The sequence below is a fragment of the Siphateles boraxobius genome, unplaced genomic scaffold (assembly GCF_051911475.1).
Source record: "Siphateles boraxobius isolate OS27281-9 unplaced genomic scaffold, OSU_SipBor_1 164, whole genome shotgun sequence".
In the NCBI taxonomy this organism is placed as follows: Eukaryota; Metazoa; Chordata; class Actinopteri; order Cypriniformes; family Leuciscidae; genus Siphateles; species Siphateles boraxobius.
In genome coordinates, this window is record NW_027508771.1 from 230,997 (window position 1) to 243,341 (window position 12,345).

The window sequence follows — 12,345 nt, forward strand, 5'->3', positions numbered from 1 at the left end:
AACAAGGACCTCGTGATAAACACTAAAACAGACAGGGTATATATACACTCAGAACTAACAAGGTGATGCGAAACAGCAGAGTGCAATGAACTGATGAGTGACAGACAGAATGCTGGGAATTGAAGTCAAACGTGAAAGACACCGTGAAAACGAGGACCTCTAGTGACAACCCAGGGAACACAAACCAGACACTGTGACAATCAGAACATTTTTGAAAGATTACTGTGAAACCCTCACTAAGCTGCTCGGCGCAATAGTGCAGTGTATGCCCACAGATGGCGTCAGGACCAGCAGCCTTTCCTATTTTTGTGTTTTTAAATAGTGTTGTGACTTTTGTCTATTGTATTTCTATCCCTCTCTGAGGCGTTAACGTCTTTCTATATGTGACTATACTACCTGAGAAGGACCATAGTTTTAATACCTTACCAGGCTGCCTTTAAATCCCCACTGTTAAATTGATTTTAAATGTTATTCTTTGACTCGATTTTTGCTTTTCTTATTTCATATTTGACTTCTCTTGAGACAGCTTTTTTCTCTACCAGGTCCCCTAGATAGAATGTCTTTTTTTCCTTGTTGATAACACTTTTTAGTTCCTTCGTTACCCAAGGCTTGTTATTAGGATAAATTACCACCTTTTTAGATGGAATAACCATATCAACACAATATTTGACACAGACAGACATTGTTTCCGTAAGTTCATTAATGTCACTACAGGTTTCATTAAAACAATTCCAATCCGTACATTCCAGACACCCCTGTAGAGTGAAAATACTGTCTTCTGTCCAGAGTTTTAGGGTTTTCTCCTCACACTCAAGGCGTCTGAAAGCGGGCTTATACACAGGCATCAAATAGATACTATTGTGGTAGGAGGCACCAAGGGGTGGCATGGCCATGGATCTATAGGCCCCATTTACTGAGCCATAGCAGAGATTTAAGGTGGTGTTCCTCTGCGTTGTAGAGCAAGTTATATACTGTTCATATGATTTTAGGGTCTTGTCTAAAGTGCATTGATTAAAATCTCCTATAAAAAACTTGGGGGCCTCTGGGCAAATAGAGTCCAGTCTATGAGTGACTTCAGCGATCACTTGCGCTGCGATTGAAGCATTGGCTCGTGGGTGAATACATATACAGCGTATAAAACAGCTGTTGGAACTCTTGAGGTAAATAGAACGGCCGGAGAGACACAGTCAACAGTTCGATGTCCACGACTTTTCCCAGTTGTCTTTTGGTCTCGGTCCAGGTGAATTGGGCTTCCAAACCCACTTACGATTAAGTCCTCGTCCTGGTCTGACTCCCTCAGCCATGTTTCCGAAAAGGCGAGAAGACAAGTGCCTCTTATGCCAGGTTTGCACCTGATCCAAGCTTCCAGCTTGTCTGTCTTATGTCTTAATGACTGGACGTTTGACAGCAGGATTGTGGGGAGTGGGGGTAGCCTACGGCGGTTGTCGAGCCTGAGATTTTTAAGTCTCCAATGCAGGCCTTCTCTTCTCCCTCTTTTCAGATGTTTGCTCCGTGCATACAATCTGCACAGCTCCGCTGGAATATCTGGTATAATATCGGCAGACGATGTTCGTAGAGAGATCAGAAACTCTCGGCTGTGAATGACTTTCCCAAGTAACTCCGTACTCCGAACCGTAGCAGGGGGAGAGTTCCAGCATTAGCATTATCACAGTAAATATTGCGAACAGTTGATCAAAAGTCTTTAAAAGCCACATCTCTGGATCACTGGTGCTTTCACTCATGCATAAACATTAACATCCACAATAGACACTCAGGTAAACGATAAGGAAATTAAAAAAAAGAAAACAATGTATTGGCAAGCTGCTAGGAGCGCCCTGGAATTTTCATTTTCCTTCAGTACTACATCTGGGTTAGCGGTATATTCGTGGGTTTTCTCCGGTCAATTTTTTACCTGTCAAATCAGCGAACAGAGGGAGTGGCTGAGAACTATGAAGTCGAGGTTGTGCACTAGTCGTGCGTCACGACAAAAGGTTGGTGATTGGTTATGGCAGATCCAGAGTGGCTCTGGGCAGATCCAATAGTTTTAAACTTCAACAAAGTACTTATATTGTTCCTTTGGTTTCTGTGCTGCCACTGCTTTCTTCGAATCTCACCAAAGATTTTCAAGGGGATTTAAATCTGGAAACTGAGCAGCCCACTTCAGAACATTCCTGGACCGATCCCTGAACTTAACTTTTGGTAGAATCAGATTTATACTTGGGATTATTGTTCTGCTTGAACGTCCAATGATGCAGTGAAGCTTCATTTTACGCTCTGAAGGCATCATAATCTTTGCCAAAATAGCATTATACTTCAAAGAATCCATGACGCCAGTCATATGGTCAAGATTATCACTTCGTGCTGCAGCAAAGCACCCCATAACAAGACTGACCCACCTCAAGTCACCTTTATTTATACAGCGCTTTTTACAATACAGATTGTTTCAAAGCAGCTTTACAGAGATAACAGGAAAATAATGTTATAATAATATTGTTAAATATAAAATTAAATGTCCCCAACTAAGCAAGCCAAAAGTCAATGGTGACAAAGGCGAAGAAAGGCGAAAAAGGCGACAGTGGCAAGGAACCAAAACTCCATCAGGTGACAGAAAAAAAACCTTGGGAGAACCCAGGCTCTGTCAGGGGGCCAGTTCTCCTCTGGCCAACGAACGAACAGTGTATGATTATGATTCAGGCAGCATTATAGGTCAGAAGTGAGATTGGATCAGAACTTTCACATTATTTATCCAGTTCCATCTGGTTGGGATTCGGAGTCATCACGCCGGTATGGAGACGAGTTTGTTGAGGTGTCCATGAGGCCTTCACAGGGCTGATGAGGCTGTAACTTCAGGGATGCGTTGTCGTCATGACCATGCGATGGTCCTTCATCAGATCTGGATACAGCCTGGATCCGGCAGACTGCGGTAAACCTCGGGATAAACAGAGAGACTAATATTAGCGTAGACGCCATCCTTCTTATGATGTACCAAGTACATCAGGATTTATGGGAAGTATTCCCTGTTCCGGCTGATTGAATTATAGAAGTCTATAATGTGTTATGTGTATGACAGGCCAAAGAGATGTGGTTTTAGTCTAGATTTGAACTGACAGACTTGTGTCTGCTTCCCGGACAATGTTAATTTTCCAAAGTTTTGGTGCTAAATAGGAAAAGGATCTACCGCCAGCAGTCAATTTTGATATTCTAGGTATTATCAACTGGCCGGAATTTTGAGATCGCAATAGACGTGAAGGACTATAATGCGTTAAGAGCTGGCTCAAGTACTGGGGAGCTAAACCTTTAGTGCTTTGTAAGTAATCAGCAATATTTTTAAATTTAAACGATGTTTAATAGGGAGCCAATGCAGTGTTGACAGAACCGGGCTAATATGGTCATACTTCCTGGTTCTGATAAGAACTCTAGCGGCTGCATTTTGGACCAGCTGTAGTTTATTTATTAAACGTGCAGGGAAACCACTCAGTAGAGCATTACAATAATCTAGATGTCATGAACGCATAAACTAATTGTTCTTCATTTTTAATTGAGAGCATATGACCTAATTTAGATATATTTTTAAGATGAAAAAAATGCGGTTTTACAGATACTAGACACGTGACTTTAAAATGAAAGATTGGTATCAAAGTGCACACCCAGGTCCCTAACCGACGACAAGGACTTGACAGAGCAGCCATCAAGTGTTAGACAGTATTCTAGGTTATTACGTTGTCAGGAATCAATCAGATTCATTCCCATCCACCACTCAAAGATCACTCTCCCCGGAATACTAACCACTCACACCTGTGCACCATCAATTACCTCATCACCCATACCTCTACAAAACACCCATGCACACGTCTTTGTCAAGCCTCCGACAGGAATAGACCATAACCCTCTGTCTCCTGAAGTCTCCAAGTCAACCTGAAAACCACCAGGTAACGTATACTCACCTTTGAAATACTCACCTTTGTATCCTTGTCCCGCTGTTCCCAGAAGTCCTGCCTGGTCCCATGTTCCCCGAGTCCTGGAGATTCGTCTGAGTGTCCCACGTTCCCGCCGAGATCTCCGTGTCCGCTGCTGTATCTGAAATAGAAAAGGAGACGTATCAATGACAGTGTCTGCTCACGCCAAGCTAACTAAAGGAGGATCTGCTCACCTGGAATCCGCTCTGCACGTAGTGATCGTCACCGCACCTTCACCTGAACCTTGCCAATTCACCTTGTCACTTGAATCATTGTAAATAAACTCACGTTTGAATTCACTTACCTCCACTTCTGTGCCTGTATCCTGACAGAAGGCTTGACCTACAAAGGAAAAGAAACAGCGCGATGGAGTCTACCCGCCATGGTGATAATCCTGTACAACCTACAACCGCTGTTGTGAATTCCAGTCAGCCGACGCTCAGTACTTCCGCAGGCCCCACTTCTTCTATGGTTTGCTTCGCGAACCCAGCATCACGTCCAGCGCCATTCTCCGGTCGGGCGGAGGATTGCAACGGGTTCCTGCTTCAGTGTTTGCTCGCTTTGGAACAGCAGACCCAGTTGTACCCCACAGAAAGATCGAAGATTGCTTTTATAATCCAACAGTTATCCGGGGCTGCTTTAAGATGGGCTGAAACATTGTGGTTACAGGAATCTACTGTTACCTCGTCGGTACAGGAATTCGTAGACCATTTTAAAGAAGTTTGCGGGCGACCAGTTGATGATTCCTCCACCAGCGACAAACTACTGCAACTGCATCAGGGCAGAAAATCGGTTTCTGAGTATTCATTGGAGTTTCGCACTCTAGCCTCCGCAAGTGGGTGGAACGAGAAGGCGCTCATCTCTGTCTACCGACGTGGTTTGAATCCTGCTCTCCGTCTTCAAATGGCAATATATGATGACAGGCTGGGTGTGGAAAAGTTTATCCAGCAAGCTCTCCGCGTGCACCAACGATCTCAGGGCTGCTATCTCGAAACTCAACGACCCACTAGTACCTCTCAGTACCCCGCGGAAGGTCCATCCGAAGCAGGTGGAGAAAGGATGCAAGTGTATACTCACCGACTGTCTCCAGCGGAACGTGCCCGACGTCGAGAGCTAAGATTATGTCTGTATTGCGGAATGGGAGGACATTTTCGTCAGTCATGTCCAACTCGACCCCCCAGAATGCTTGTGAGTTCTGTCTTTACGACCGTATCTCCAGTACTTAAAGGAAGCAAAGCGACTAAATCCACGCCAGGCCAGATGGGCACTCGTCTTTACTCGATTCCATTTCCAGATCTCCTATCGCCCTGGTTCAAAGAACGTCCGAGCGGATGCTCTGTCTCGTCTCCATGCCCCCGAAACTCACCACGAAGAACTCGAGAATATCTTACCAGAGAGGATGTTTGTCAATCCCATTCAGTGGGATTTAAACGAGCAACTGATGGAGTTGTCCCGACACCAGCCCAGTCCTCCAGAGTGCCCAGCCGGAAAGATTTACGTACCCGATGAATTTCGCATGTCACTAATCTCCTCAGCACACTCATCCGTTGGGACGGGTCACCCTGGAATAACCAAGACCTGCTCCACCCTCCAGACCCGCTACTGGTGGCCCAACATGCTCCGCGATGTCAAGACCTTCATCCAAGGATGCATCCTGTGCGCTATGAATAAGAATCCCCGTCACTTACCCGCTGGAAAGCTCATGCCCCTACCTGTTCCACAAAGACCCTGGTCAGACATTGGGGTTGATTTTGTGACTGACCTTCCACCCTCAGAGGAAAACACCTGTATCCTGGTGGCCATTGATCGCTTTTCTAAAGCGTGCAAGTTGATTCCCCTGAAGAACTTACCCACAGCATTTGTAACCGCAGAACTGTTAATGGAACATGTCTTCCGGAATTTCGGCCTTCCAGAGGACATTGTGTCAGACAGGGGGCCACAATTCATCTCAAAGGTGTGGCGAGCCTTCTTTGCAATAATGAACGTAACCGTAAGTCTAACTTCAGGGTATCACCCACAGGCGAATGGGCAGGCGGAACGTAAAATCCAGAATGTCAGCCGTTTCCTCCGTACCTTCTGCCATGCCAACCAGCATCTCTGGAGCCGCTATCTCGTATGGGCAGAGTATGCTCAAAACTCCCTTCGATAAACCTCCACCAACTTAACCCCGTTCCAATGCATTCTGGGTTACCAACCCCCACTGTTCCCGTGGTCCGGGGAGTCCTCAGAAGTCCCTGCAGTCAACGCCTGGTTCCGGAACAGTGAGAGGGTATGGAACCAAGCTCACCATCACCTCCAACAAGCCATAAACCGCCACAGTCACTTCGCAGACGCTCATCGTCGCAACGCCCCCGAATACCAACCTGGCCAACTGGTTTGGCTTTCGACCAAGGATATCCGGCTGAGACTACCTTGTCGCAAACTAAGTCCAAGATACATCGGTCCATTTCCCATAACGAGGCAAATTAATCCAGTTACCTACCAGCTCCGTCTGCCAAACCAGTATCGCATCCACCCCTCATTCCATGTCTCCCTTCTGAAGCCCCATCACTCACCTGTTCCAGTTCCCTCTACTGATCTGATGCAAGATGAGAATCCTCCGGTACTCCCCATTGAAGCAGAATCCATCTTCGCTGTAAGAAGGATCCTGGACTCCCGACGTCGGGGTGGTCAACTCGAGTACCTGGTACTTGTCACTTGAATCATTGTAAATAAACTCACGTTTGAATTCACTTACCTCCGCCTCTGTGCCTGAGTGAACAACAACGGTCCGAGTACTGAGTCTTGTGGTACACCTTACTGAACTTTTGACCGATAAGACATCTCTTCATTTACTGCTACAAACTGATAACGGTCAGATAAGTATGATTTAAACAATGCTAGTGCAATTCCACTAATGGCAACATCATTTTTGAGTCTATTTAAAAGAATGTTGTGGTCGATAGTGTCAAATGCAGCACTAGGATCGAGTAACACTAATAGAGAGATACAACCACGATCGGATGATAAGAGCAAATCATTTGTGACTCTAATGAGAGCTGTCTCAGTACTATGGTACGGTCTAAATCCTGATTGAAAATCATTGCAGATACCATTTCTTTCTAAAAAGGAACATAGTTGTGAAGATACTGCCTTTTCTTGTATCTTTGACAGAAAAGGTAGATTCGAGATCGGCCTGTAATTGACTACTTCTGTAGGATCAAGTTGTGTTTTTTTAACAAACGGTTTAATCATAGCCAGCTTAAAAGTTTTTGGTACTTACCCTAACGACAAAGATGAATTAATGATATTAAGAAGAGGATCTATGACCTCTGGAAGCATCTTTTTCAGTAGTTTAGTCGGTATAGAGTCTAACATACATGTTGTCGATTTAGATGATTTAACGTGTTTATAAAATTCACCCTCTCCTATTGCAATGAATGAATTGAATTTTTCGTCAGGGAGACTACAATGCATTGCCTGATGCGATACTGTAGTAGACGGTTGCATAGTTATAATTTTCTCCCTGATATTATCCATCTTGTAAGTAAAGAAGTTCATAAAGTCATTACTGCTGTGCTGCTTGGAAACATCTGGGGTTGAAGCTTTATTTCTCGTTAGTTTCAAATAAATACCTAGGGTTTTGTTTATTTTCTTCTAATACGGTTGAAAAATAAGCAGTTCTAGGCGTTTTTAAGGCCTATCTGTATATAATCGTGCTCTCATTCCATGAAATGCGAAATACCTCTAGTTTTGTTTTCTTCCAGTTGGGCTCTAATGTGATGATCTCATCATGAAATAAATAAATAAATTGCAATGAAAAGTTTACTTGTCCTACATTTATCAAGATGGCGACATCTTTAGTCCCAGCCCCCAGTTACCTTTATCTGGATGACGTGCGTCGCTCACACCTGTCGGGAGGCATTGAGTGTACCTCGCGGAGCTCCTCTAGAAGACTCCCATGGCGATTTAATGTTTTATCCGGGAGTATTACAAGGGTCGTCGGCGTTATAATGGATCGTACAAGTTCCAAAACCTGAACTGGATACAGATCGGGAGCCTCCAGTCTATATACTCACTTCTGAGAAGTCTCGGAAAATGTGGACCAGACTTTTAAAAAAGTCGTGAGTGCGATTTAGCCTGCACTGGACGACTGTTTGACGTGACTTGACTATTTTTGATAGGGAATTATTCTCCCACTGACTGTTTGAACTATTTTTACTGTGGATTACTGTTGGAATTACTGATTGTCTTTTGAACTGGACTAATTTTGTTTCTTTTTTGTAGCCTGTTTTGTGGCTGGACAATTATTGAACGGAGTTTTGTGTTTGTTTTTCTTTCTTTTCTCTCTAACCAAAAAAAGCCATTTTAGAAATACTTGAAATTGTGCATCTTGTGAATATACATATTTGAATGCAATTATATGTGTCCTGTCATATTGAATGGTTTGTGTTCTATTTAAGAGTAATTATATGGGTATTATTATTACTACATATATTATGTATTGATTATTGGTGTAATTCCTTATCTCACTAAGTGATGGGTTTTGTGAAAGAGAAATCAGGCCACACAAGATCTTTGTACGTTTTCTTTAACTGAATCTTAAATTAATGACACAAATCCTGTCTGGCACCCAAGCATATACCGAGTGTGGGAAAACGTTAAACTATTTTTCTGGCTGCTCTCTTAAGGGCCTGAGTGTGCTCGTTGTACCATGCCGTTGGACTATTTTCTTTAATCTTCTTTAAGCGCAAAGGAGCAACTTTGTCTAAAGTGCTGGAAAAGAGACTTAAAAGTTTCTGTCATCATATCGAGTTCTTCTAAGCTATCTGGGATGCTGAGATGATGAAACTGATCAGGAAGATTATTTATAAAGCAATCTTTAGTGGAAGAAGTGATAGGTCTAACATATTTGTAACATGGAGTCGCCTTTTTAGCCTTGGCTAAATTAAGTTTACACAAGACTAGATAATGATCTGAGATGTCATCGCTCTGCTGCAGAATTTCAACGATATCAACATTGATGCCATATGATAATATTAGATCTAGATTATGATTACGACAATGAGTAGGTTTCTGACAGGTGTTGTCTAACTCCAATAGAGTTAAGAATGTCTTTAAATGCCAATCCCAATGCATCTTTTGTTGCACCTCCATGTTTGACACTGGGGATGGTATTCTTGTGGTCATAAACTGTGCCTTTTCTGTGACAGACATACTGCTGAACCCTGAGTCCAAAAAGTTCCAGTCAGCCTTTTTTGTTCTCTTGGTCAAGAGTGGCATTCTTTGAGGTATCCAGGCATGAAGTCAATGCTCGTTTAGTGTTCTTCTCATAGTCTACACTGAAATGTTTTTCCCCCCTTTCATCAGGTCATCTAGCACAGGGGTTCCCATCCCGGGGGTCGCTAAAGATTTACGAGGGGTCGCCAAGCTCACTCTAGGTTGGAAGATTTTTTATTATTATTTAAAACAGCATGATAAATAATTGCATTTTAAATATTTAATAATAGTTTATAAATGAAAAGAGTAGCAATTTCCTTAAAATCGAGAATTTTCAGCTGTGTATCGCGAGAGTGTGAATAGACAGAAGCAGCTTTTTTTTTTAAAGATGCTGCAAAGCGCCAGGGAGAAGAGAGAAATGTATGAAGAACACTAAAATTAAAACAAGGATTTATTTGAACAGTTATTTCAAATTTGGTTTCATTGAAGCAATCGACAAGGTGAGATTTTAAGTGTGTAATCTGTGGTGAGAGACTAGCGATTGAAGGCATGAAGCCCTGCAAATTGATGAGGCATCAGAGCACCAAACACCCACAGACTCAGAGAATTTTTCCTAAGGAAAAAATAACTAGTTATATCAAATAGGCCCCAGAACACCAGAGATGCTTTGACTTGAGCTGGAAATGAAAATAGACAGGCAACGGTCACATCATTCGAGTGCACCCTACTTATTGCCCAATCAAAAAAGCCACACACCATTGGGGAAACTCTGCTCAAACCCACATGTCTAAAAATGACAGAAATAATGTGCGGGACACATGTGGCTTCCAAACTTAAAACTGTACCTCTGTCCAATAATACAGTAAAAGACAGAATCGACAGAATGGCAAATGATGTTGAGATCACTTGAAAAGTTGAAAAGTTAAAGATGCACCTATTTTCTATCCAACTTGATGAAATTACCACCGTGGCAGATGAAGCCGTATTGATTGTATATGTGCAGTACATTGAAGACGCTGAAATAAAGCAGGACATTCTGTTGTCTACTAATTTGTCCAAAATGACACGAGGAGAAGATATTTTCCATGCAATTAACATGTACAGGCAAAACATTCCCTATAATAATTTAGTCGCATGCTGCACAGATGGAGCTGCTTCAATGATGGGAAAAAATAAGGGCTTCAATACAAGTTTGAAAGAAAAACTGTATGATACACCGTCAAGCCCTGGCCAGCAAACACCTCTCTGATTAGCTGAATTAAATGCTCAAGACTGTTGTAAAAATTGTCCACTTTATTAAAGCCCGTCCTTTGAACAAACAGATCTTTGCCGAGCTGTGTAAAGATGAGGCGCACCAGACACTCCTCCATACCGAACTGTTCTGGCTAGAGTTTAGATTAGAGTTAAGTAGTATGTTAATTAGAGTGTTAGTTCGTTTTATTGTACTGAAAGAAAAAATAAAGGAGTTCCTGAGACTGAACAACCAGAAACTGCTTGACGAAATTACAGACAAAAATCTTATTAGAACGTTGTACATCTCTGGCAGTTCACGTACCTTGGACCAGACCATGTTCATAAATACCTGACACTGGTGGAAGATGATGGGATTCAACCTCCAGTAGATCTCAGCTGTAAAGACAGAAATATCATGGCTGCCACCTTTATCTGATTTCTCCACAAGAACATCGGTTAGTATTAGTGTTGGTTGTCATACAATAGTTGTAAATACAACCAAATGTAGACATGTTGGTGTGTTTGATGTGTTGAATACAACCAGAAACTGCTTGATGTCCTGGAATACAAAGAATCATTGATACATTTGTGCATAAAGTGGAACTGAGAAAGAATAAACTTATAAAACGGGACCTACAAAACTTTCCATCACTTCTCAATCAGACTGTGGGAAATGCACCTGAATCCTTGAGCAACAAGTTCATGTGTCACATGGAACTGCTTCAGTAGGAGATGAAATCACAACTCTCTGATGTGGATGATTGTGGATCCATTCACCGCAAAGGGGGAGGACATGGACTATTTAGAAGCAGAGGACGAACTCTTGAATGTTAAGTCAAATTCTTTTCTGAGGAGATTCTTTACCGAACACTGTTCTGGCTGGTGAAAGGACCCGACTTCGTGCCTAAGCTTGTTCTTGTTGTAGTTACATGTCTTTAAGGTATAAAATTGATACATTTGTTTGATAACATGAGGTTATTTCTCTAATTAATTTATAGTTTACATTGACAGATTATGATTTGCTTCTGTTATTTGTTGATCAGTTTCAGAAAAAAGTGGAACCTGTTGTTAGAAAGAAAAAAAATATCCTTATGAATAATTGCCTGTTGCTAATTGTCTTGATTTGTTATTGCATGTATTAGAACCTTAACTGAATGAGTTACTAAATGAAATGTCTGCTAGTGTGTTTGATGGGGATGGGGGTCGTTAAAGATTTTGAATGTTAATATATAGGTGTCTCCTGGAAAAAAGATTGTAATCACTGATCTAGCAAGTCTTTGGCGGCAAAGTTTTTTTCAGCATTGATCAAACATCTTATTCCCTTTTGAATGAAATTGAATTGAAATTGTGCTAGTACTTGTGACAGCTAAAGCTAATTAAGTGTCGTTATAGAGTTTCTAAAACCTTAATTGTGTTTTAACACAATTTCGTACCCTTCCATACTAGTAATTGATATATCAACAGCAATGTTGAAAGGGGGTTGAATAATTATGGCATAGCTGTATTATGAAAAAAACATAGAAATATTAAATTATATATTAACATTATCACTTTTAATATGTCACCAAAGTGTTATACAGTACATGTTTGTTTGTTTTTTACTTTTTTTAGCTTTAGAAAAGCTTGCATTTGTACATTTATATGGGGTTGAATTTTGATTGCAAGTGTTTGTATATATAATATATATATATATATATATATATATATATATATATATATATATATATATAATTTTTTTTTTATGGTATTCATTTCTTTTCTTTGGCAGTTCACGTACCATGGACCAGATCCTGTTCATAAAAACCTAACTCTGGTGATAGATGATGGGATTCAACCTCCAGTAGAGCTCAGCTGTAAGGACAGAAATATCATGGCTGCCACCTTTATCCGATTTCTCCATAAGAACATTGGTTAGTATGAGTGTTGGTTGTCAGTAAATACAAACAAATGTAGACAT

General features: G+C 41.6%; 1 protein-coding gene across 9 annotated transcripts in view; it reads left to right on the top strand.

Annotated features, from left to right (window-relative positions):
* The window catches only part of LOC143740058 (apoptosis-resistant E3 ubiquitin protein ligase 1-like), a 206,834-nt gene that overhangs the window by 137,226 nt on the left and 57,263 nt on the right, over nucleotides 1-12,345 (top strand). For all 9 annotated transcript variants that reach the window (XM_077232132.1, XM_077232130.1, XM_077232138.1 and 6 more), the window contains one exon: nucleotides 12,157-12,298. In XM_077232132.1, coding sequence (XP_077088247.1) covers nucleotides 12,157-12,298 — 142 coding nt within the window. The remainder of the gene's footprint in view (nucleotides 1-12,156; nucleotides 12,299-12,345) is intronic.